General features: G+C 56.6%; 5 protein-coding genes across 5 annotated transcripts; 2 read left to right on the top strand and 3 right to left on the bottom strand.

Moving 5' to 3' along the window:
• Positions 1 to 2,429: 2,429 nt before the first annotated feature.
• BJ171DRAFT_425542 (cell morphogenesis N-terminal-domain-containing protein) lies at positions 2,430 to 10,353 on the bottom strand (the record flags this gene model as incomplete). The annotated part of the gene is made up of 11 exons (XM_053107726.1): positions 2,430 to 4,409; positions 4,546 to 7,283; positions 7,326 to 8,029; positions 8,195 to 8,569; positions 8,673 to 8,785; positions 8,878 to 9,015; positions 9,131 to 9,239; positions 9,415 to 9,495; positions 9,631 to 9,761; positions 9,862 to 9,925; positions 10,070 to 10,353. Coding segments are annotated over 11 exons (6,717 nt in total), but the record flags the coding sequence as incomplete, so codon positions are not given.
• Positions 10,354 to 11,124: 771 nt separating this feature from the next.
• On the bottom strand, positions 11,125 to 17,939 carry BJ171DRAFT_510094 (uncharacterized protein). Its single transcript, XM_053111457.1, has 22 exons — positions 17,539 to 17,939; positions 17,280 to 17,343; positions 17,050 to 17,148; positions 16,919 to 16,957; positions 16,701 to 16,786; positions 16,427 to 16,464; positions 16,189 to 16,342; positions 16,007 to 16,095; positions 15,670 to 15,835; positions 14,985 to 15,546; positions 14,109 to 14,660; positions 13,782 to 13,943; positions 13,464 to 13,582; positions 13,196 to 13,264; positions 13,100 to 13,128; positions 12,783 to 12,889; positions 12,577 to 12,662; positions 12,298 to 12,511; positions 12,031 to 12,152; positions 11,753 to 11,965; positions 11,526 to 11,630; positions 11,125 to 11,453 (listed from the first exon to the last, which is right to left on the bottom strand). Exons 1-22 carry the CDS (start codon positions 17,671 to 17,673, stop codon positions 11,322 to 11,324), a joined length of 3,342 nt encoding a protein of 1,113 aa, XP_052965321.1. The 5' UTR covers positions 17,674 to 17,939; the 3' UTR covers positions 11,125 to 11,321.
• BJ171DRAFT_568966 (uncharacterized protein) lies at positions 17,940 to 20,724 on the top strand (the record flags this gene model as incomplete). The annotated part of the gene is made up of 4 exons (XM_053113543.1): positions 17,940 to 18,746; positions 18,822 to 18,870; positions 18,908 to 18,989; positions 19,139 to 20,724. Exons 1-4 carry the CDS (start codon positions 17,986 to 17,988, stop codon positions 20,722 to 20,724), a joined length of 2,478 nt encoding a protein of 825 aa, XP_052965320.1. The 5' UTR covers positions 17,940 to 17,985.
• Positions 20,725 to 20,914: 190 nt separating this feature from the next.
• Positions 20,915 to 22,234, bottom strand: BJ171DRAFT_148076 (UPF0587 protein C1orf123). The gene is made up of 6 exons (XM_053105755.1): positions 22,194 to 22,234; positions 21,998 to 22,081; positions 21,825 to 21,881; positions 21,576 to 21,657; positions 21,351 to 21,460; positions 20,915 to 21,183 (listed from the first exon to the last, which is right to left on the bottom strand). The coding sequence occupies exons 1-6, from the start codon at positions 22,197 to 22,199 to the stop codon at positions 21,043 to 21,045; spliced, it is 480 nt and encodes a 159-aa protein (XP_052965319.1). The 5' UTR covers positions 22,200 to 22,234; the 3' UTR covers positions 20,915 to 21,042.
• A 1,191-nt stretch (positions 22,235 to 23,425) lies between these two features.
• Positions 23,426 to 24,895, top strand: BJ171DRAFT_583071 (uncharacterized protein; the record flags this gene model as incomplete). The annotated part of the gene is made up of 1 exon (XM_053114230.1): positions 23,426 to 24,895. One exon carries the CDS (start codon positions 23,426 to 23,428, stop codon positions 24,893 to 24,895), a length of 1,470 nt encoding a protein of 489 aa, XP_052965318.1.
• Positions 24,896 to 25,120: the final 225 nt, after the last annotated feature.

The raw sequence follows: 25,120 nt of genomic DNA, 5'->3' as shown, positions 1-25,120 counted from the left end.
GTAAGCCCGGTTTCGCCAGCTATGGTAGGATTGTGAGGTCAGCTCCGTTCTTTGAAGCAATCAAAGTCCGGCTCGGCTCGATGCACTAGAACTAGTGCATCTCGACTCGCTTCGACCACGTCGAGAGACAGGTCTTTGTGGCCTCGATCTCTTGCTTGAGCGGAGACTGTGTTGTGGCAATGCCATACAAGCGCAAACTCAATGTTAGCCACCATACACCCCTCGAATAAAGCTGCATCGCCGCTTACAGAACGGCTCGTAATGAATTGGTGCCGTGCATGCCAGATCTTACCTTTTGGATGCCGAGGAACTCCTCGAGCACTTGCTGAATGTAGAGGCCACTGAGGTGGACCCTCAGGACCCCGCACGCTGCGTCAATCATACGAACAACAAGGATACCCATTTCGGTAGATTGCAAGACATGTGGATCGAGGAGGATCGCGAGCTCTGTGAAGCAGGTGGAGTGGGCTTCGACGTGTTCGTTGAAGATGCGAATGCACTCCTCCCTGCTTCTGCAGAATTTGTCGTACTTGAGGGGGTTCGCCTGAAGAAGCAAAGAGTGTCAGGACCGCACACGATCGAAACATGATTCGCTGTAAATGCGACTCGTATGCAAACAGATCCAGCGATGACGAGCAGGGGATAGGAGTCAAACATCTTACCCGCTCGACCTCAGCCATATACTGAGCAGCCGGTGTGATTGCCTCAAGGGAAACGTCGCATATGACGGGGGTATAAATTTCAGTCTGTTTCTTGTGGACACTGTCGAGAGACTCGAGCAGCTGAGAGAGCTCGGACGGCCATCGCCCCATCAGCGCCCGGTAGCATGCGCTTCCGAACTTCATGAGCTCTTCGATTCGGTGCAAGCTGAGCTGGAAGGCCGCAGGAAAGACGGTAAGAAGCTCCACATGTACATTGTTGACTGGAGCTGTATCTGCGCTGTTCTCCAAGGGGCGAGCGCCGACAGGCATTTTGCTTCCGGGATCGTCGAGCGATGGCGGTGCTTGGGCGTGTGGCAGATGCGCACGAAGACCCATGGGGATGTACGGAATCTTCAGGCCGAGAAGCTCTGAAACCCAAGAAAAGAGTTCAGCATCATATAGAGGCAACCGTTTGGGAATAGCAGGCCCTCAGCACAAGCAGCCCTGACCGGCAGCCGGAACGCACAGGTCCGGAGGCCGGTAGGCGGAAAACAATCCATTTTGGAAGCCAGGTCGGCATTTTGAATGTGCAGTGAACAGCTGTCTGTCACCCACCCCGAATTACCCGCAGCACAGTCGCTTACCGATTGTAATCTCTGGCTTCCAGCTTGGATCAAGCTGAGAAAGCATGACTTCATGCGCAGCCGGGGTATTGGCATCGACAGTGCGCCGCAATCGAAGCAGCTCGCAGAGTTCCTCAGCCCACGCTGCAGATTCGATGCCGTCCCGGGCTTTGATATGGACTGACACATACATTTGCGAGCTGTGCTTGTGTTCGAGCCGATGGACCAGGATGAGATCGACGGGCAGTCCGATGATCTTGGATACGTCACTCCTGATCCAGTACATAGACTCGTCTCCTTTGTAATCGCCGGAGGCACGATCTACAAAACGCAGTCGAACCAACACCCGCGCGCTACCATGTGTAAGCAGCTGCAGGGCCGATCGGTTTGTCGCCCAGCGGTCTTGTGCGATTGTGCCGTTGGGCCTCGACCCGTCAAAGGCTTGAAGCCGGGCGAGTAACCCATCCATCCAATAATCCTGTGCAGGATGAGCCTGTCCCGCCGAGAGCGACGATGCTGGACTCCAAACGATGCCCTTATTCAAGATGCCATGCTTGGCGTCCGGCGGAGCGCCATGTGCCTGGCGCGAATCGTCCATGCCAAAGTAAGCATCGAGCTCCGTCAGGGCCTGGACAATGTCCTTGGGCGTCGACTCAAGCTCGACGAGACTGGCGCCGACGCTGCTGGGCTCTGGATTGCCGCGCGAGAGCGAAAAGTATCGACCTTTGGTCAGCGGGGAGGGCTTCTTGGGTGCAGAGGCGTCGATGCTCGCACTCAGCTTCTTGGCATGGCTGACGACAAGAGAGCGGATATGCTCCTGGGTTCCACGGCAGGATACCGACAGCGCGTTGAGGTTGTGGGTACAGACCGAGGTCATCTCTTCGCGGCCACGGATCGTCCAGCCGCTGTTTTGGACAAACATACGGGCGCCATCGATGGGTATGGCGGCATGGTCGCCGGCGATCAGATCGATCTTAGATTTGATGCCGGTGATGAAGTGCGCGTTGAAGTCGGGCGGCAGGTTCTTGCATGCCTCCAAGGCGATCACATCGAGCACCTCCAATGCTTCGCAGACAAAATCCGACTGCAGTAGCATAACCAGCGGCTCGAGCAACTCCTCAGCAGGGAGGCCGCTGTGCTCCAGCTTGGTCGTGGAGAGGAATGACTTGAGGAACTTGAGCGTGCGCTTGCGGTAGAACGGGTGTCGATTGGTGAGATGCTTGAGAAGGGTTTGCAGGACCATGCCCTCGTGTGTCGGACAGAACTCGTTGCGGATGAGCGAAACCAGCTGTGAGAGGAAATCCTCCTTTGACCGGAAGCGCTGTTTCGAGTACGACAAAAACAGTTTGCCCAATCCAAAGTGACCCTTCCGATCCGCCATCATCCCGAGTAGACTTGCCACTCGGAGACACCCTTCGACCGAGATATTGACGTCGGCACCGCCGTCGGCTTGGGGCGCGGCCTCGAGACCCTGCAGCAGTCGGGGTAGAAAGCACAAGATCGATCGGAGCACGCGTTCGGACGGCTGGTCCACGAGGGCGTCATCTGCAAACGTCAGCAGATGTCCAAGGACCTCCACAGCCTCCGTCTCGGCAACGGAGGAGCAAAGCCCTCTCGCCAAGAGGGGCTGGAGGCCGTGGAACTGGCCTCTCCAGTTACCAGGCAAGCTCAGGATCAGGATGTTTCGACACTGCTCTTCTTCGATGCCGATCTTGCCGGTGATCTTGTTGAGCATGTGCACGCCGCGAATAAACTCGAACTCGTTTGGGGACTGCATGCACGCCACCGCAGCCCAGAACAGCTGTGGGTACAGAAGGAGCCGCGCGGGATCCAGGGTGTCGATCATGACTTGCAGCGTATTCAGGAGCTCGAGCGAATAGCCTTGGTATTCGTCGACTGGAGAGCCGATCGTGCAGTGGAGGCGGTAGAGGAGTTCACCAATCATCTTCAGGCTGAAGGGCGGAAGCAGGGCTCTGAAAATTTGCAAAGATCTGGCCGCCACATGACGCAGTGTACGTCGCGCACCCCACTGCAGCGCTGTTTCGCCGAGGTGCTGCTTGATCTGCGGGTCGACGGATGAAAAGAGGGCAAGCACGTCGCTGAGGAGCCCAGCCATTTGCCGCTCAGAGTCGATTGCGGGGATTTTGGGCGAGACGTCCTCGTAGTTCCACAGTCGCTTTCCCTCTTTCAAGTTCAGTGTCGAGTGGATGGCGTCGATGCGGTCAGCATTTTGGTCGCGCGGCAGGATCGAGTGGATCAGATTGATAAGCAGGAGTCGGCTCTCCTCGACGATGAGCGTGAGCGGGTGGTCGAGTTGGACAAAGATCACCAGTAGTAGCGTTGGGAGCCTCGATTCGAGCACGTTGTGACCGCATTCGATTGCCAAATCCACCAGTAGGACGCATGAAAGCTGGCCGCGCGAAAACTGTCGCGGAAGCTGACTGTCGTTCAGAACATCGCCGAGATCGACCATAAACAGCGGATTTGGTCCCACCCCTTGAATATAGGTGCCGCCAACTTCTCGGCCGGACTTTCCAAAGCTCAGCATCTCGCTGATGTCGTCGTCGATCCCGCCTAGATTGCGATCTCCGCTCGAAGGTACAAGGCCCTTGGGTGTGATCCATGACATGAGCGTCTCCACAAGCTGTTCGCAGCCGGCAGTGCGCCCAAGGTATACAACAATCTTCTTGGCATATTTGACAAACTTGCGGCTCCTGCGCTGGACACCGACGTCCAGCAGAAACTCAACAATCATCTGCACGTTGCGGCTCATCTTCTCGTACGAGAGTGCGGACGCGGCTGCGCCGGCCGGGGCCGTTTGGTTGTCGGCATATGGTGCATCCTCTTCAAATCGATCGACCAGCTGAGCCCAAATATCCTCGATCTCGTTGATGAAGTCGTCACCGTAGCGTATCGTAATGTACAGTAGATTGGTCAGGATTACCTCTGACGTTACCTTGGCGAGCGACTTTGGAGGCACAGGCGTCTCCTTCATATTCTCGACATCGTTCATGACATTCGGCAAGTCAATGTTGCGGATCCAGGGCAGCATGGCGATGAAAATGTCGCGGAGATTGGGGTTGTAGTATGTTGGTGGACCTCCCTTCCGAATCATCTCAGTTTGAATGATCATTTCGGAGAGCATCTAAAGCAGAGAAGAGGCAAGGTTGCGTCGATCAAAGCCGCACTGTCGTCGATGGATCTGCGGATCCGACAACGCTGATCTTTAGAAAACTGCCTATAGTCGCAGCAGCCAAAGGACCCGCGAGTCCGGTGCCTACCTCATACGTGATTTCAGTGTACTCGGATGCCAAACGACACGACACCGCCGCCTGCGCACGCTTGAAGATTGCTGGCAAAGCACTTGTGATAGCGGCGGCCTCATTGGTGGCATCTTCTTCGTCATCGCCCAGGTCGAGCGGCTGCGCATATGCCGATTCGCCGGGACCACCTGGATACATGGTATAGCCCTTTACATCAGGGGGATACGCTGGAGCCGAATCGCCCATGAGCCCTTCAACGCCCAGCAACAGCCGGATGGCAGCCTTGCGGATCTGAAGGCTATGGCTTCCAATCATATACATTGCGAGGCAGAGGAGCTTGGCGGGATGGAAGGGAAGATCGTTGAGTTTGCGCTCACGCAAGTACTTCCGCTGGGACGTCGTGTAGAAATGGTTTTGGGCTGGGCTGCCAAACAGGTTGACCATGGCCATGAAATAGCCTCGCTGTACATCGTGCGGGACAGTGCTTGAATGGCAGCGCAGCAGAACATTCTCGAAAAGCTCCTCGTTGCTGCGATTGTATAGTAGCAGATTCTCCAACGCCACCCGCGCGATGGCATGGTGCTTGTCGTTGGAGCTGGTCAGGAGGCCGTCAACCCACGCCAGCAGGGTTCGGACATCGAAGGAGACCCTGGGGTGGCGCGCGTTTGTGATCGACCCACGACAGAGCGACGACATTGCCTTGAGCGAAGCCAGCTCCAGCGCGTTTCGCTGGAGCTCGATCCGATCGTGGGTCATGGCACGGTCGCGTTGGTCACGGATCCCATCCAGGAGGGCCTTGATGGTCTTGTCCTCGTGCTCCCTGATCGAGGCCGCCAGCGGCCCGTGGCCACACCACTGTTCAAACATCAGAAACAGCGCATATCGCTGATCAATCGAAATGTAGTTCTCGAGTTTTTCGTCCGAGAGGCGGTTACCAGAGGCATCCATGGCTACATCCATGGCCACATCCAGGCTGGTCACGAGGTGGTCAAAGAATCGCTCGATGAAGCCACAGAAGTAATATCGGAGCATCTGATAGTCCAGGTCGCTCTGGATCTCTGGGTGGTGGAGGAATCGCTGCATATCCTTGATGTACTGCAGCACGGGCGCCACAAGCTCGTGATCTTGGCGGTACTCATCGTGATCAACAAAGTGGGCAATCAACGAAAAGATCTGGGTGAGCTCCTCACGAAGCCGATCGAGTTTGCGGGTATGCTGGCTGGCCGAGCTCAGGCTCAACTTGCGAGTTGAGTGCGATGGGGTCTGGGGGTTGGTGGCGATGCGCTGCCGGATGTCATCCATGACAAGCTTGCCGCAAGGACGGATTTCTTCGAGAAAGGTGCGGTATGTCCGCCAATGCATGCTTCCAAAGGCGATGATGGACGCGTTTCGGATATGAACCCGGTCCGAGAGGATCAGCGAGAACGCCTTGTGGATGATACTCTGCGGCTGCTCGATCCGAACGGCAACCGGGCGGCGCCATATAGTGTCGTCAACTTCCCATCTCAGCACGCGGCTGCCAAAGACGGGATAGACGTTATGGTGACAGTCGTTCCCAGGTGACAGCTTTCCTATATGGCCGATGCTCTCGCTTGAGACCACCTCCATGGTGGCGACGACAAAGGTCAGGTAGAGCTGAAACTGAACAACAATCTCGTCCGAAGGCAGTACTGCACGAGAAGGCACTTGCGCCAGATTACTTGGGGTGCTCACGGTATTCCATTGAAGCGTTCCGTTGCTCGTCAGCTTGAAGCTCAGGTCCAGTCCGCTGGAGATGGTCGGGTACAGGGCCCCGAGGCGGACGTTGATATCGGCAAAAGTTCGAATGACAACTGAAGGACAAAGGTAGTCGTAGAACATGGCCACGACGGCCGCAAAACATCGGTTCCAGAGTGACACGTCCACAGGGGCTGCAGACCCAGCCACGGCGAGCAGCGTTGGCGATCGGTCGACAGCACCTCGACCCGGATCAATCCCGGCGCCGTCGCTACCGGACCTGGGATTAGATAGGGGATCGTACTCGTACTTTCGGACGATCTCGTCTCCCATCGTTTGGAGCACCCGGATAGCCCGTGATTCCTTGGGCGTGAGCTGGGCAGGCTGGCTCTGAGAGTGGGGGTGTACGCGCACCTTGTCATCGTTGGCATTTGACTGTCGGGCCTTGCGTGCGTCGTCGGTCGCAGACGCAGAGCCGTATTTGAGCACGTTTTCGATGGTGACTGCTATCTCAAGGATTCCGATGGCGTGCTTGCGAATCGCTGGGAAGGTGGACGTCAGGAAAAGCAGGCCTTTGCTCTCGATACCCTGGACGATCCAGTCGACATGGGCTGGCTCAAGGCGCGAGTCTTCCCGGCCGTGAAGCTCCTTCATCTCTTCCAGATACAGCTTCAAAAAGCATATGTAGTTACACACGACCTTCTCCATGATGCTGTAGACCGCATCGTGGGTGCCCTGCATTGTCGCCAGCTCGCCAAACTTCTCGTTGACGATTCCAATCGAGGTGTCCACGGCAATCCGCAGGATTCCAGAGAGCAGCGTTTCGCCGCCTTTAAGGGCCCATTGTCCCTTCAGTCCGCCATCCTTGATCATGGCAATTCGCATGAGGGCCTCAAAGGCAGCTTTGCGTATGTCTTCATCAACATGGACCATCCATCGACCGAGATTCTCGATGATCTTCACCGGGCCCACTCCAGTAGGAACGAAGCGCGGAATGGCATCCAGACAGGCGCGCATGAGTTCGTAGAGCACCAACTTGTCTCTGCCGGATGTCAGTCCGGTGCTGGATGTGACCACATCACCAACAAAGAGCCCCGGTCGCTCATACTTGTCTGAGGATGCACCCGAGAAAGCGCCTTCAGCAGCGGCGCCGGAACCGCTGCCGCTGCCGCTGATGCTGCTTTTGGAAGCCGCAAAGGCACCGAGGTTGGAGGAGGATCCATCTCGATGGAGTCCACTGGTCGCCAGGTCCCCGAGCAAATGAAGGCCAACGGCACTGTCGAAGGAACTGCCGCTATCGAATTCGACCCAGGCACGACCCAAAATATCGTTGATCTTGTTGTAGGTCTGCTGGAGCATAGTGCCGATGCCATTATAGACATGGTTAGGAAGCGATGCCGACAAGAGCTTGGATAGTTCGGGGCCGCGCGCTTGTGCAGAGTCGAGATCAATTTCGCCCGGGGAAGCCTGGGGGTCCTTCCGCTCGCGTATGGCACGCAGTGACTCTGTGGTGCCAAGCTGGATGTTGAAGAACTGATTGAAAGCAGGGAAGCGAGGCGGTGGGATATTGATGCGGCTCTCGAGTACGACGTTGTGCGAGAAGCCGCCGGCGGCTGGATTGTTGTAGAACACGCTGCGCTCATCGGTACCGAGGTGCTCCTCAAAGTCCGCTAGGAGCAGACGCATCGTTCGGATAGCGATGATAAAGCGATCCGGGTAGAGGCTCACATCGGCGCCAGAGCCCGGGTACTCCTCGGCAGAGCCTAATGAAGAGCCGGGATATGCGCTCGAAGAAGCATCGGTGAGCGTATAGCCGCTGAAGCCAGAAACAGTGCCAGGGGTGCCCGGAAGACCGCTGCTGCCGCCCGAAGACGTCGAAGCGTCGGCGCCGAGGAGAGGAAGCAGCAGATTCTCGATGCCGTATTCTTGGTGTTTGAGACAAATGACGTACGCGATCTGCACATACAGGTCCAAACCACCGATCCCAGAAACACTGAGAGGACCCATGTTGATCATGGCCGAGGGAGGACCGATTTCGGTCGAAAAGAGGGTCGTCGACACGGCATTCGGCTTTCGCCCCGGGAGACTTGGAAGCAGGATACGAACGATCGTCTCGAGATTCATGTGGGCGTTGTGGACGGGGGTTTCCGGGAAGCGGTAGAGGTATATCCAGATCAGGCGAACGAGGCAAAACAGAACCGAGAGCTTGTTCTTGTAATCCCTCTGCGACAGGCGCTGAAGACACATGTTTGCCGCGCTCATCCAGTTATCGTAGAAGAACGACTTTTTGCACGCACTGAGAAGCGTCGTGACCAGAAACAGATGGCTCTTCCGGAATTGAACAGAAGCACGGTTAGCTACCGTCAGCCACGCAGCCCCACCGATGAGCATCGATTGCACAGTGTAAATCCAGGCGGCATCCCCGAGACCAAACTGCCCTCACCAAAGTTCCTTTGAGTCGCTGGTTGGGCCGATACGCTTTGCCGTAGATGCTCTCGATGGCTTTGATCCAGGCGGGAATGTTGATCACACCCGTGACAACCTTGGCGGAACAGGGCGACATGTCTGAGAATATCCATCAAAGTCGTCGCGGCGGAAGTAATGAGGCGTGCAACAAGGCTCCAGGATACCAACCTCTACAATTGGCTCAAGCAACTCTACAAAGGTGTCGGCGAAGGCCAGTTGGATGCGAGAGGCTCCTGTAGCCTGAAAGTACTTTGCACAAGTCTCAAGGAAGAAGGCAGAGTCCTCAATGGCCTCCATCGGAACGATCTGTGGCGGCGATGGATCCACTCGTTAGCCGCAGAGCCTCGTTGCGAATCCAGGCACCGGTCTGGCCCAACACGCTGCTTGGCTGTTGCATCATCATATGGATCGATGGGCAGACCTTGAGCCTGAGATGTCGCATTTGCCGGATGATCATTTCCAACTTGCTCTCCTTCAACGAGCTGCTACGAGCCAACTCGGATGCAAAGTGGTCACTGACTGACCCGAACCTGGAGGCCGCATCGGCATCAGAGCGCCGAGATCAGAAACGAGTGGGCAGCCAGCAGCCAAACAGCCAAGTAGCATAGCAGACAAGCAACCAAATCCAGGACGATGGGGTCGCCGATTGCTCACACAGGCTAACCAGGTGTCGCATAAACAATCTGAATGCACAGGCATCTGTACCTGAGATTCGAGATCGATCCTAGAAGCTCGGCGAAAAAGTCAATGTTGGACTGGCGATTGGGGTTTCTTGAGATGATTTCTCTGCAACGGTTCAGTCCGTGCGATCAAGCCAGGATACCGAGCCAACAATATCACCGGGACAGGAGCGTCAGTCGGATGCGCATAGCCCAGGCCATTTGACCATTTGAAATAACGTCATCTGCAATCGATACCCACGGATCGGCAATCTTGATCTGCTCAAAGACCATGGCTTCGAGCTTCTCTCCGAGGGATTCGGGAAGAAGCTCCTTCGTGAGCGAGCCCATGATTGTAATCAGCACTCGACAGATGATAAAGTTGAGAATGAGCTGCAGAGCGCCAGAACAACGCCGTCAGTATTGTTGCAAGTGCCAAGGCCAATAGCCCATGATGCAAAGCCAAGGCCTCTCGATAGCGGAAAGTCCATACTGTCTTGCGCTCAGCCAAGAGAATCTCCAGGTCTCGTTGTTTGATGTGCGAATACGACACAGAGCTGGATCGAAAAGCGGCTCGATTAGGGTGCTGCTTGATAAATCCGCATCGAACATGCTTCGGGTAGCATCCTGGTGCATGTCCAGCCCCAATGACCAAGGAAAGCGGCGATGCAACGGCGTGTGCTGGCAACACAGCAACCTACAGATTGGAGGTGATCTGGAACGGGGTGTCGTTTTTGTAGTTTCTCCATGACATGATGGCATCGATGACGATTTTCGGACAGTGCCTTGCGACCGAAGCCAGTGATGTCAGCAGCCGATCGAAGCTTGGGTCCTGGCCAACCCTGAGTGGCGTCAAGAGATTGGGATTTCCGTCCTGGAAGACAGCAGCCAAGGAATATATGCGGGATGACGGATGAGGGGTGACAGAGCATCCAAACAGCAGGTAACGGATCGACCATAGGGCAGCTGACAGGCCACCCGGCATCAGAGGAGCAGCGTACCAACTGATAAGGAACCAAGTAATGAAGTTTGCCTTCGGCGCTGGATACAAATCGAGAAAAGAGCTGCTCCAGGATATAGTGTATCGAGGTTGTCGACGCTGCCGATACCGGAAACCGGAACACCGAACGAACCGGCTCGCTCTCATGCACAGCGCCTTCGTGCGTTGTGCCGGTAGGCTCGAGAGAATCTTGGGCAATCGACGGCCGAGGGGCATGCAACGAGGTCGATCGAGCCCGCGGCAGAAGCTGCTGGGTCGAGCGGAAGTGTATGGGCGACGGAGTTGGAGACAGCGGCTGGATCGGCTGCGAGACCGAAGAGCTTCCAAGGACGGTTTTGCCGGCGATGCCATGGGCGCCAGACCGATGGGTGTGGATGGACGAGGTGTCGATCGAGCCCTTGCGAGGGGTGGGATCCTTGGGCGAGTCCATGGTCCGCTGACGACAGGCAAAGGTGAGGCTGGAGCGAATGCGAGTGGGGAATAGGTAGCGTGGTGCGGGAGGACGGGTCGCAACGGCGGCGACGGCGGGAGATGCGGATGGACGACGGATGAACAGGAGACAGGCCGCGAGCAGCCGATGGGAGATGGGGGGGGGGATGGAGAGCCGACAGACAACGGCTTGGCCCAAACCCGTCCGATGAGCCGCCCGTCCAGAACCCAGGCCCCACAAGCACAAGCCCACGACGGCACAACAGCGGCTGCGATCGCCTGTGGATGGGTATCGGCACACCGGGGACTTTGAATACCTCCTGGGTGTGCGATCGCCGTATCGACAGCCCGGAACAGCCCGGAGCGGTCCTGTATTCCGCGAGACGACCAGCCAAAACCTGCGACGCAAAGCAAGCACCGGCCCAAGACATCCATCCCGCTCCAACTCGATAGATGTACCGAAGCATTCACCAGCAGTATGGGCCGGCTGCGCTCACTTTGGCGGCGCTGTCAGCCAAAGTGGATCACGGCAGATCCTCCATGGTGCACTCAAGCATATCCAAGGCTTTTAGGATACTGTCCACGGCTTCCTTTTCGCATTGTATCTGCTTCTGAGCATAGGTGCGAAGCAGTTGATCATATGTGTTGTCCTGATACTGGGTGGGTGTCTGTGTTAGCGGGGCGGACGACGGCAGCAAACGCCGACCACGGTGTGTCCGCCGGCTTACCTCGTGGAAGCGTTGCAGCTCGCTGCGGAGAGAGATATCAGTGTAGTTGAGGAGGCTAGCATTCCTTTGAGTCTCTCGCGAGGATGTCTGATATTGAAAGTAGATCTGCGGTTCCGTGTCCGATGCGTGATGCCAGGGAAGATCAGAAGCCACGCCAGTGTATTCGCCTGGTTGCTGGACCGACGATCCATGCATCAATCGGAGGGAGGGGTGCCCGTGCGACCTACCTCGCTGAGCTTCTTGACATTCTCGTCGGTGCTATTGGTCTTGGCTTGGGCCTCGACTCGAGTGAGCTGGCTCTGTATGGTCGCCGTGTGCTTGGAGTTGGTTCTGAAAACCGCCGCCACCTCATCATGCCTCGGGAGCACTGACAAGGCTCCGGCGATACCTGTTGCGGATTCAAGAAAGACCTCTCCGATCTCCCAGGTGTCGATGGCACTCTGCCCGATGGAAGGAAAGTCAGAATCGTCAAAGACATGGCCATCGTCGCTACTATGGCTCTCACCTGGCGGGTGCTGATGTCGCCCAAACACTTGAGGGCGGTTGCTACGCCATCCTTGCGAGGAAATAGATCCAAAGATGGCTTGGACATGTGGTAGCGCAGCGTCCGAATGTTGTTTGCAAAGTCTGATGCGAGAGATAGTCAGATATTCAGAGGCCTGGGTGGGAAAGACGGGAGCGTCTCGTGCCAATTTATCATCTCGGCAACGATGACGCATGTACCAACGAGTGTGACATGGCGGCGACACAACCGCAAGACAACCCAGCATACCTCTTCTGAGCTTGCCCATTCTTCTAGCCGAGTTGGCGATGCTCCTGACGCCTCCGGTTCCGCTACTTCCAACCAGGGCGCCAAACACTTCCGCCACGTTGTGAAACTCGGCATCGCTTTTCTCCAGGTCCTCGACAATGGGGGCGTAGGATTCAAAGATGTTCTCAAGCAGGTATTCAATCTTGGAGGCGCTACGGGCCTTGATCATGTCGAGCTACAGGCACAAGAATATCAGCCAGGGTACCTATGTCCAATTCGGGTCGCTGGCGCCGGGCGTACCTCGAGGTCCGAGAGCACGAGAAATTCCCAGACAAGTTCGTGATCCTTGAGCGTCGGGTGCGAAAGCAGGTAGTCAAAAAGCACGGCTTGAGTCGCCCGTGCACCGCAACGAAACGTAAGTGAAATGCCCAAAATCGACTGCGGGTAGCAGTTGAGAATCAATCGGCAGGGTCAGCAGGATTAGCAAAGTCACCAGCGCTCCGTACTCAATCGCTTGATGATCTTCCTCAGCGTGCGGGAAGCGCTGGAAGGATTGTTCTTCAGAACCGCAGCCGATATCTGGCGAGTGTCGAACAGGTCTTCAAACTCGGGTCTCAAACACGGCCAAGGATCGACAGCAAAGAGCGAATAATCAGCGACATCGTAAGTTGGCGAGGCACCGGAGGAGCACAGCAATGCCTCAGTCATGCATTCGTGATGCCCGAACGCCGCTGATCAAAAGGGTGAACGCCAGAACAAATCCCAGGGCAGCTTCACTTGACTGTAGCATGCACCAGATGTCGGCTCGGGCAGGGGATCTTACAAACAGACTTCCGAATATTCTTCCAAAAGCTAGGAAAGAAAGCCACCAGATAATCAGAGCGGTTTTCATGCGGTCACAGATGTCTTGCGGTCTTACCTGCGATCTTAGGAACCGAAAGTCGTCGAGCTCTCGGAACACCGTTGTTATGCTGGCGACATCGCGGAACTGAACCACACCAATTCAAATGAGTCCAAGCCACGATATCACAAGTTGTAGCGCCTCCTACGCCCAGAAGCGGCCGATCGACGATGCAGCGAACCGCCGAAAGGCCCCATGCTCAGCCAGTAGTCCCATGTCCAGTCGAGCCTGCGTTGGGGATGCGGAGCGGTCGAAACAGACACTGGCTTGCGCTCGGGGGACCCACCGTGCCTGATTTGACCACAAAGTACACTTTGTCCGATTCGACGACGGCTCGAACGATCGCAGCGACCTTTTCCCCGAGATTCTTTGGCACGTGTGTGCAGCTTGCGAACAGACCATAGTCTGTGGTAGCAAGTAGAGCGACAGTTGCGGTGCAGTCACAAGAAAGCGTCAGCAAAGTTCAAAGACTGAGCAAAACTCTGGCGCCTCGGCACCGAGAGCGGAGTAGCATCATAGTGCTGCATGGTGAGCTCGTGGGTTGATTTTACATGCTTCTGATTGTCTCTTAAGTGCCCAGAAGCCCGAGGAGAGCAACGCCTACCGTCCAGAAGATCTGTGAGCGCCTCCTCCTTGGAGAGATCGGCCGGGGACCTCCCTTGTGCATTGCGCTTGGCAGGATCAGCACCGGCTTCTAGGAGAAGATGGGCAATTGCAAAGTTGCCAGAGTCGGCCGCGGCATGCAAGGCGGTGTTGCCGCGCAAACCTAGCCGCGAATGATGATAGACACACAAAGTGAGCAAGAAATCCATCCGAGACCTCAGCAGAGCGGAATGACACTTCGAGAGCACAGGCAAAATACACTTGACCGCGACTCCAGTTCTCGACACTGCAGGGCCGTGTCCTGCGACTGGTATCTGGACCAACTCACTTTCAGCATCGACGGCGACGGCGGGAGTCTGAAGAAGCATCTCGACTGCGTGGGCGAGTCCTTTGAACGCACACAGATGGAGCGGCGTTCGTTGGCCCAGGTCCTGGGCCATTAAATCGACCGAGTCTTGCCAGATTAGCTCCTCAATCTCCAATGCATGGCCATGCTGGCAGTGGTAGAGCAGGGGAGTCAGACCGTCATGTGACCAAAGATTCAGGTTGATGCTGAATCCCAGACGACGCTGGGCACCGAGCAATGAGCGGATATCTGATGCGTTGCCCGAATGAATGATGGACATGCCCGCATCGTTTTGGGCCTGGGCGTTGGCCCCCTTTTCAAGGAGGAGTATAAAGAGCGGCTCGTTATGGTGCTGGACAGCCACCAGAAGTGGGGTGTTGCCTTGATGGTCGCGGGCCTCGATGTCGATGGCACCCGAATGATGGTCGAGCAAGTAGTGCGCAATCGGGAGGTGGGCGTCACTGGCTGCACAAATATGCAACACCGAGGTATCGTTGTAGTTGGAGGTGGCGGGACACATTCCGGATTCGAGTACTTGAGAAGCAGTCGATTGGAGGTGGGTTCCGGACAATCGGAATGATAGAAACCCCAAAGAGTAGAATGGCAGATGTTTGAGAAATTGAAACGACAGGTACATCAGCCAATGGTGGAAGCTCATATGAGGACAGGTCAACAGGCAACACATGCTCGAGATACGAGATGAAATCGGATTGTCCGACTTTTGCTTTCAATGGCCGGTACGCGATCTTATACGGCGGTGGAGGTTCGCCAGCACGGCTGACCACATCCCGGCCATCGACTACGACACGATCATCGCCGGTCTGCAGCCAACACCAAGACCGCAATCACAGCACTTACAGTACTTGAGGACCTCCAGTCTTGCGCTTTGGACAGCCATCAGCACGGCATCGTCGCCGTTGACATCGCGGCTCCTTGCAGCGTCGCATATCACAGATGCATCCGCAGTGAGGGATGGCGTTGCAGACTTTGCCGAGATTGGCTCGTGCTCTTCTCTATGGACCTTTCCTTCAAAGTAATATTTGACGGCAGTCAAGTCCCCGCATCGGACAGCGCTCCAGTAGCTTCTGTTGCGCCGAGCACCCGTTGATAGCAGCGAGTGGTGCTCTTCCAGATAAGTCGACGCGGCCTCGAGGGACGACAACGCATAGCCGTATTCGCCAATGAGAACGTCGTGTCCAAAGGTAAAGTTGTTCATAAAGTACAGGCTTGAATGCAGATTCACGACATTGCTACGGATAACCATCATCGCCATCAGCGGAATGATGACGTCTCCACTGAGGATCGGCGGTCGGTCTGGCGACGAGCTGTTGCTTGGCAAGGAGCTGAAGAGCTCGATACTCCGCATTAGACACCGAATCTTCTCGAACGGAGTCCGCAGGGCGGCGACAGTCTGGAACTCCTGGAAACAGATGGCAAACCCGTTGTATGAACACGCATGATCCGGCCGATTGAACAAGAGCGACAAAGGGAACCTGTGTCATGGCTGACGCCCCCGCTCCTGGCGTTGGATGTAGCAATCTACCTTGACCGCCATCATGAGGCCCCAACCGTACTGCTCGGGAAGACCCATTTGCCGCAGATCGAGATCCTGGAGATCCACTAAAACCTCTGAAAACACCGTATCTTTCTCGCGGTGGTAGGAGCAGACTTTGAAGAACAAAATTTCGTACGCTGACTCCATGATGAAGCTGCATCGGTTGATGAGGGGCGGTAAGGATTCAGTCGAAGCCAAGTGCGAGGTCACTAACAAGGCTTGAGCAATCTCATTCAATCCGCTGCAATCGGGCGCAATCTTGTGCAATCTGGTGCGATCTGATCAATCTTGTGCAATCTTGTGCAGTCAACTAAGAGCGACTTACGTCTCAGCTGCCTGGAAGACCATCTCGTGCTCGATTCCGTACTTCTCCAAAGCGCCGCGCAGGGCTTTTTCGTCGATGGCGCCCAAGGTCTGCCACAACAGGCATTAGCATTCCACTGTCTTCACCTTGGCCTGCCCTTTGAGCTGCATCCGACTGGAATCCTGTGCTGCGCCATCACTTACCACAAAGCACTTTTCGACCAGTAGCTTGACCTCATCTTTGAGGGTCTCCAAGGAATCAATCTCCACGGCGCGATCGTTAAAGGCAAGCACCGCCTCCTCTATCTTGGAGATCTCGACCTTTCCAGTCTCCATGGCGTCGATAATCTTGCGGAAGCTTGGAGAGGGTCAGACAAGACAAGCGCGGCAAGGGACATCCATGAAATCGGGATCATGACAACCAGCCACGAATAGCACGAACCTCACTGCCGATTCAGCAATATGCCTTGTCGACTCGTCCTGATTTCACACAGGATGCATATCGCATATGTTCATCCGTTTTCAGTAGCGAGCGTGAACAGAGTCCGGGCAGTCAGCATCAAGGATCATCGACAAAGACACGGTGATGGACTGGTAATGAACCGGTGATGGGCTAGTCTTCGGCTCCAAGCTGATGCATCGGTCTCGTCACTGCCGCTCCGGAACACGATCACAATAAGCTCGCCAGAAATTTGACTTGGTCTTTTGCCACTTGCCTCGACACCACCGAGCCGCACCAGGGGCTGGTCGATGCAGTATACGGCGATACCGGATTTGTTTGGTCCGTCGTCCTGAATGATATCTAACGACACGAACGGCTGCTCAGGGAGCGCTGAAAGCTATGGGCGGACGCACAATCGAAAGCAGCAGCGCAAAGCCTGGCAGCCTGGAAAGCTGAGGAGCCCGCAGAACACAAGCGCCGTCCGGCCATTACCATCGAAAAGGACGAGACACTTGCGGGACTCTGAGAAACCTGTGCAGGCAGAGAAGGCATTCGAATCGATGAGCTGGCGGTTTCTATCGCTGCAGCGGGGCCATCGAGAGGCGCTCGGTTGAGTTCGAGACCTTTATCGGTCACCAGATGATGATCTTTGACGTAGACTTTCTTGTTATCGAGCGTGATGTAGCCGTTGTCGCTCGAGATGGACCGCAGGACGTGCGTGGCTGGGGTAGCAGAAATGTAAGCGTTATCGAACGTGAATATGTCGGCGAGTATGTCGGCGAGATCCGGTGGGTCCTCGAATACAATTGATGAGGCGGTGCCGGCAGCGGGTGCTGTGAAGTGTGGGCCATACCGACAAACTCTTCCGAGAAGGCGATTTCCCTATCGGTGAACATTGATGTAAAAGACGAAGCGTGCTATAGAGGCCACGTCGATGGTTGTGGAGGTTGTGAGATCAATCGTCTCGATAAATACTCTTCAGGGCGCTGGCCCTTCGAGCAGGAGCCGTACAAGTCTGGTCTGGTCTGGCTACCGGCGACACTCCTATTCAGCCACGACAGGAGGGTAGCTTCTCGACAGCGAACACCATAGATGAGTCGAGCCAACCGTACCGGAACAGCAAGGATCCAGTCATTGTAGCGAAGCGAGACAAGGATCGACTGGTAGTGTGTCTGGATGGCCACAACGAAAGGATTGGCAAAGATCTCCTCGAGGGTGATGGGGGCAGGGATATGTCGTCGAGCCATGCAGGGCTTGTGGCGGCCAGCGGCGGTTGTGCTGAGGCGCTGGAGGTCGTTGGGACTTGGGACAGAGGCAGGCCGGTGCTGGAGCCGAAGGTGGAGCAGCGGGAGGGGAATGCAGCTGCAGGTTCAGACACAGAGATGAACCTGAAAGAACATCATCGACTGCCCTGGGCCTGGGGGCGCTGTCGATCTCCGACACCGGCGCGGCTGCGTCGCCAAGGCGGTGGAAATCATAAAAGCAGCCAAGTACCAAGCGGTCCTCAGCGCAGCGTTCGTTCAGAGCCAGCACCGACAGCCCATCTGCAGCCATCACCGATGAAGACATCCGTCCCGTCCACAACCCACACGACGTCCAACACGGCCAAAGCGGCCAAGGCATCCAAGGCGGCAAAGGCATCCAGGGCGGCAAAGGCAGCCGAGGCAGCCCGGCATCAGGTCTTGCTCGGGATCCTTGCCCAGGCATTCGAAGAGACTCGGTTGCCGATGCCTGATGACGACATGATCGACTTTCTTGCCACCGAGCTGCTCGGTGTGTACAGCGGCCCGGCACTCACAACCGAAGCTATCCTGGGGGTGCTGGGAGAGATCCTGGTTGAGTCTTTTCTCTGCGCCGACAGCCGCTCGGCCCAAGACCTCTGCCAAACCATTGCCCTACATACCAGCCGCAGTGCCGGAGCTGCCGGGTCCGGCTCGGCCCAAGAGCCCCAAGAGCCCCAAGAGCCCCAAGCATCGTTGGACCAACCCGATGACGATAACGATGATGAAGGCGGCAACGAAGGCGACGAAGATGACGACGACATGGTCTCCATCGAAGAGGGCTGCTGTGCGATCTGCGACCGGTACATGCCGCTGACTTTCCACCACCTGATCCCCAAAGAGACCCACAAGGCCATGAAGAAGCGGCTGCGGCTCGACCAGGACGAGCTGAACCGCGGAATCGACATCTGCCGCCCATGCCACTCGGCCATTCACCGAATGTTTGACAACAAGGAGCTGGCGACCAAGCTCGACACCCTTCCGAAGCTGCTGGAAAACGAGCGGATACAAAAGTGGATGGTGTGGGCCCGGAAGCAAAAGTGTGTCCCCAAAGACCATGCACGGCGCGGGCTGCGATACACTCGATGAGCCACGACGCTGCTGCTTTTGAATAGATCTGCGTACTGTAGCGCTGCAACGAGTCGTCTCGTTTTGGGTAAGCCTGTATGTGGGCATGTGTGAAATCGAACGGGCCATCCAGCAAGCTATTCAGCAGGCCACCCAGCAGGCCATCCAGCAGGCCATCCAGCAGGCCATCCTGCCAGCGGGCGATGGTTCCCATGGTGAGGCTGGGACAGTCGGTGTCTGAGCACTGCGGCTCCTGTCGCGTTTGGGCTTTTTGAGCCCCGGTCGCCCCCATCCCCTTTGCCTGTCATCGCCAGCTCCTCCAGGCGAGCATCCCACCCCCTCCGACCCTCGCCATCGCATCCAGCAAGGGCCATGCTCTCCATGACCGACCGGGCCGCATCCGAACTTCCCCCATCTGCATCCGCCGGGGCTTCGGCTTGGGTCGGCAGGCGCATTGTCTTCAACAGCCAGATCGGCACTGTCCGTTTCTTCGGCGCCCTGCCTGGAACTCCTGAGGGATCGACCTGGCTGGGCGTCGAATGGGACGATCCCGCCCACGGCAAACACTCTGGTGAGCTTCAGGGCGTCTCCTATTTCCATACGGCCACCCCTGGAGCCGGATCGTTCGTGAAGCTCTCTGAGAAGGTGCTGGTCGGTCGCGAGTTCCTGGATGCCCTCCGAGAAAAGTACCTGGCCGCCCAGCCCGAAGACGGAGTGATCACCCTTGGCGGAAACAGCAAGATCGAAGTCGAGACCGTTGGTTGGGACAAGATCCACAAGGCCATTTCCAAGCTCAATGAGCTCCAGGAAGTTGGCCTTTCCAACTGCATGATCGAGCGCCGCGGCCAGCCAAAGTCCATCCTGGAAACCTGCCCCGCAATCCAGGACCTGGATTTGTCCCGAAACCTCATCGGCTCCTGGGAAACAGTGTCAGAGATATGCGAGGAGCTGCCAAGACTACAGTCGCTCCGTATCTCCCATAATCGCCTGTCCGCAAGCTCGATCGACCGGCTCGTCGTCTTTCCTCACCTCACCACCTTGGCCCTCAACTGGACGGCGATCACCTGGGGCGAAGTTACTCGGCTCGCACGCAACTTTCCAGGCCTCGAGACTCTGCATCTGGGCTTCAACCAACTGCAGCGCCTGGACGGCTCCAGCGACGAGATTGCACAGCTGTTCCCCAATCTCAAGCTCCTGAACCTCGAATCCAACAAGTTCACGGCGTGGTCCGACATCAAGATCCTCGATCGGCTGCCCCGCCTTGAGTCTCTGTTCTTGAACGACAACCAAATCGCTGATATCGAAGCAGTGTCGAACCCAGAACATAGCTTTGCGGCCCTGCGCTCCCTCAATATCACCCAGAACTCCATCAATAGCTGGATGTCTCTCCATCATCTCAACTCGTACAACTTGGTCGAGGTGCGCCTCAAGCGGAACCCAATCCTGGACGACTGTCCGGCCAACGATCTGCACTTGACGCTTATCGGCCGACTGCTCAAGGTCCAGTCGGTGAACGGTTCGCGAATGTCGCCCAAGGAACGCATCGAGGGCGAGGTGTTTTACTTGAGTCGCTGCGTCAAGAACGACTCGGACCTCAACGAGGCCGATTTCAACGCCAAGCACCCAACCTTTGCTCACTTGGTATCGCTCCATGGCCACCCGGGCAAGCCCGAGGCGTCAACCATGTCGGCTGCCCTCAAGGACAACATGGTGACCTTGGTTCTGGAGCGACCCGACACTGGAAAGTCCGTGACCAAGAAGGTCCCCAATACCATGACCATCCGAGCTCTGCGAACATTGGCAGGCCGCCTTCTGGGCCTCACCCAGCCCAGCACAAACATGGCGGTGGTTTACCAGGACACTGGCAAAAGCCTCGACATGGTCGATGACATCCGCGACATTGGCTTCTACAATCTCGTCGATCAAGACAAGATCGTGTTTACTCTTTAGCAGCAAACCGGCCGAATGGGAGGCGTGCAAACGTGTTCGGGGTGGTGTATATCGTCGGCGAGGGAGACGATCGGCAACCGCTGTACCCCTGCTGTAGGTCAATAAACTCAGTGGACAGGCTGCATCTGCGATCCCCTTCGGAGCTGAAGCCCATCAATGCAGGGGCGCACTCTGGGACGAGGATGCGGACGATCCAGAGTCGCGACCAAGGAGCATCTGCAGTATTGTACATTTGCGCTGTATTGGCTTCTGGGACCCTGAGCCCATCCAGTGCATAAGAACCAATCCGGGATTCCCAGCGGGAGCGTGCTCGTGCTTTCAGCACTTGCTGGCCTTGGTTTCGATGTTCAGAATGCTGACGCTTTCCTGAGCCTTTTCGTCGTATTCAGTCCAGTCGTCCTGGAGGTCAATGTCCTCAAAGACTGTCTCGGACTCGGCCCCGATGGCGCGGAAGCCAACCTGGAGCGAGAGGACGAGGGGAGATGCAAAATACCAGCGGAAATATCGTCAGCGCAAACGAAAGGATTCGACTGTGATATGAACAGACACAGAGACCGATATCCTGGTGACGGCACGCATTCCATACAGACGGAGCTGGATATCGAACAACAACGCGACGGCCATACCGACGGCTTCCATCCAACGACCTCGAGATTGCGCAGTTCAAACGTGGCGACGGTCGAAAAGTTTCCAGAGTGCTCGAGGTTGTATGGCTTGATCGATTTCGAAACGAGGCCTGCGGACGAGCAAGATTCGGATGGGACGGTGAGCCATAGACGACCACCGCCAGAGCCCTATAGCATCGCTGCGAGCTGTTAGAGAGGACAGCGAGCGCAGACAAAGGAACGCACTTCCAGAACCATCGGTCTTGCAGAACTTGCACTTCATCACAAGGTTGGCCTCGCCTCGCGAGTTGGGGATCGGATGCGATTCCTGGAGACCGGTAATCGCGGAGGCAGACAAATCAAAGGTCACCAGAGCGAGGCACATTCGTCAGCCTTCGTCAGCCTTCGTCAGCCTTCGTCAGCCTTCGTCAGCTGGGAATAGGGCACTTTGAAGGCCCTAGAGAGCAGCGACACAACTCCCACCCAGAAGCTTACACTTTCGACGACTGTGACCAGGGCTGGATTGACTTCGCTGCAGGAGGTGCACTTGATCTGGGTGTTCGAGTCGGTGGGAACAGGGACTGAGCATCCAAGCGAGGGTTGCAGACAGCAGATCGGCACTTGATTCGGATGCAGCACTAATGCCCAGCCACAGCCCCCCCCCTCACCTTGAGCAGCCACTCATAGTCATCGCCGGCCGGCTTGATGTCGGTGAGGTTCTCGACGTCTGCCTTGAACTGCAGGTTATATTTCTAGGCGGAGTCAGGCCGCATGAGTATCGAAGGACATTGCACGGGAGTACAAGCAGGCGGGGGAGCAGACACACTGGCACGTCGAGCGTCATGAGCGGGCTGGCATGTGTACCGGCATGGCGGATCGATTGTTGCTGGTGGGCGGATGCAGACAGAGCGAGAGCGATGTGGCGGATCTGGATTGCCAGCAGGTGGGTTGGCCGGAGAAGCCGGGCGGGCTGGTGCGCAGTTTCATGCGCAGCTGTGTGCGACAGTGGCCAAGCCCATGATGCTGTCGTCGATGCTGTCGATGCTGTCGATGCTGTCGATGCTGTCGATGCTGTCGATGCTGTCGATGCGCGAGGGCTACGCAGGAGGGAGTCTCTGCGAACAAGCGTCAGCTTGCCTCCAATCACGGATCATGGTGGAGAGACGAGAGACGACTCCCAATCAAAAGTGCTGGCCATGGTGACGTCGACGGGCCAAAGCCACACGGCCCTTGCGAGCCTGGGAAATCGAGCGTTGTCCTCCTACAGAGTCAACTGCATTCGCTGTTGTGGTTACGGAGGCAAGGGGAGGAGGGGCCGTCTGCGCAAGTTTGAAGGGGCAGTCTGGCAGGGAGGCGGCTCTGATCGATATCCGCTCGCAGCTCCCCTCCCAGCGTCGACGTTGTCGTGGTCTTTCGTTCGTCCAGCGGGTTTGTCGTCGCGCTGTCTCCTTTTCACCTTTCTTCCTTCCAACGCACTCTAACCAGCACGGAATCGTTTGCCCACTTCTGCTTCAAAGTCAGCAAGCACACCGTATCGTATCAGGTACTGCTGCTCCTCCGCCTGCGTCGCTGGCGACAGTCCGGACCTCCGTCTCCGCAGCTGTCTCGATGCATTTTTACCGCTCTTGAGCGCGTCGAACTCCGTGCCTGTTCAGTATGCGGCCCTCGTCGATACGCGAACGTGCTCCTATTCACGCACGGGCAAATGGGTGCTTTTGTTGAGGATGCCTGCGTCTTGCTATGCACGAGATGTTCACGCCGCTGACGGGCGGGTCTCTTGGAGCACGCGTCTTTGCATTACTTGTTCATCCTGCGCTTCATCCTGCGCTTCATCCGGTGCTCCATCCGGTGCTTCATCCGGTGCTTCGTCTCCTTGCGCCTTGCCTATTCATCCTGTACTTTTGCCTGATTTCCTCGGCTTGCTGTGGTCGTGTATGTTGTTCCCACGGTGCCGGCTGTGCTGGCCACGAGTACTTTGCTGTCCAGGCTCGTTCACTCGCGCGCGAGATGCTGACCAAGTCGACCTGTGGCTTCCTCCTAGTGGTTTTTTGTCTCATAGTCCCTCTCGCTGTCCAACCAAGGCCTCTCTCGGCACGATGAGCCCCTCCTTCGCAACCCTTGTCCGCTGGGTGTCGCTCGCCCTCGCGCTGAGCCTCTGCCCAGCCACCCTGGGCCAGCAGATTATTGCCACCTACAACTTCGAGACCTGCAGCAACAGCTCCACGGCCACGAGTTTCAACGTCTACAACCAGGCATCGTTCCTCACCGTGACCGGCCTCAGCCAGAGCACTCTCTCGGCCCTCTGTCGCCAGGCAGACTCGTCGTTCTGCGTCAGCCTGCCCACCACGGGCGCCAACCTCGGCCTCGCCTGCTACAACTCCGTTCCAGACCTCTCCAACTTTGCCAGCCATCTCGATCCCACCAAGGACATCTTGGTGACGGCCTTGGTGAACGGATCGACCACGCCCAGTGTCAACGGTCTGCTGACGGGCGCCCTCTCCGGTGTCTTGGTCGGCACCCCGATCGGCAGCTGCATGGCGTCGACCAGCGCCGGCACTACCGTCTACACCTCAACCTCGATCATGCAGAACAGCAGTGTCAGCGTCTTGGCCACAGGCACTTGCACAGACCAGACGTGCAGCAGTTGCAACTACCCCTCTGCAACCCTGGCTCCTTCTTCCAGCTTGATTCCCTTCAACACCATCCAGACGGGCTCTCTCAGCGGCAGCAATGCTGTTACCGATAGTGCTTTTGAGCTGCATGTGGGCCACGGTGCTAACATCTATCAAACCGTCTTCAACGGCAACATGACCCTCTCTCCCAGCGATCTTCCCATCCTGACCGTGGCACCCAGGCCGTCTTTCACTCTCCCGGCGATCTACATCGTGGCTTCCCAGTTCATTACCCAGAACTGCAGCACCACCGCCATTGCCGACCAAGTGATCGCCTTCCGGGCGAGCTATGGTGCCAGCCAGGGATGGTTCCAATCCCTCAGCGACTTCAACGACAAGTGCGACGACGGTGCCAACTACTGCCAGACGCTCAATGGCGTGAGCTCCCATATCTCGTGCATCACCGACCCGACACACATTGACCTGGCTCTCAACCCCGCCCTGGATTTGGTTACATACACCCAAGCGCCCAACTGGAACACATCCACGGCCATCGACGTGCTCAACGGCAACGCCTTGCTGACCGTCACCAACATCAACACTTGCTTCCAAAACAGCATCCAGAACCCGCCCGTTTATAACCAACTCTCGATCTCCTACGACCAGACTGACCTGATTATGTCGACTTGCAGCGACAATGCTTGCATGAACTGCACCACAAACTACCTGCCTTTGTCGACCCAGATGCAAAGCAATGCCAAGAGTACCATGCTCGGCTACATTCAAAACAGCGTCGGGCTCTGGAATGGCTACTTCCTCGCCGCCGTTACACAGCTTGGCTTGAACGACCCACTCTTCTACACCTACTTCCAGAACAGTCTTGCCTGGCAGAATGTCTTTACGCTTTACCAGTGGGCTATCAGGGGCGTTCTCCAGCAGCTGTCAAACGCATAATCCTCCATGCAGATTCAAGGTCGTATAGATCCGGACGAGTGCATATGCATATGCATATACATCGATATACATCGATATAGATTGGTGTAGATTGGTATAGATCCCTATCGATCCGGACAGTTTTCCCACGGCCGCACGACGGCTTTTCAGAATCGAGTCCAACACAACATCTCATCCGTCTCCAACACTTCTGCCGACACTTTTTGTCGACAACATCTCAACGAC

Source organism: Polychytrium aggregatum, assembly GCF_025602895.1.
Source record: "Polychytrium aggregatum strain JEL109 chromosome Unknown BJ171scaffold_25, whole genome shotgun sequence".
NCBI classification, from domain to species: domain Eukaryota; kingdom Fungi; phylum Chytridiomycota; class Chytridiomycetes; order Polychytriales; genus Polychytrium; species Polychytrium aggregatum.
The sequence above is the reverse complement of the archived record's forward strand: the minus strand, read 5'-3'. Positions and strand labels throughout refer to the sequence as shown.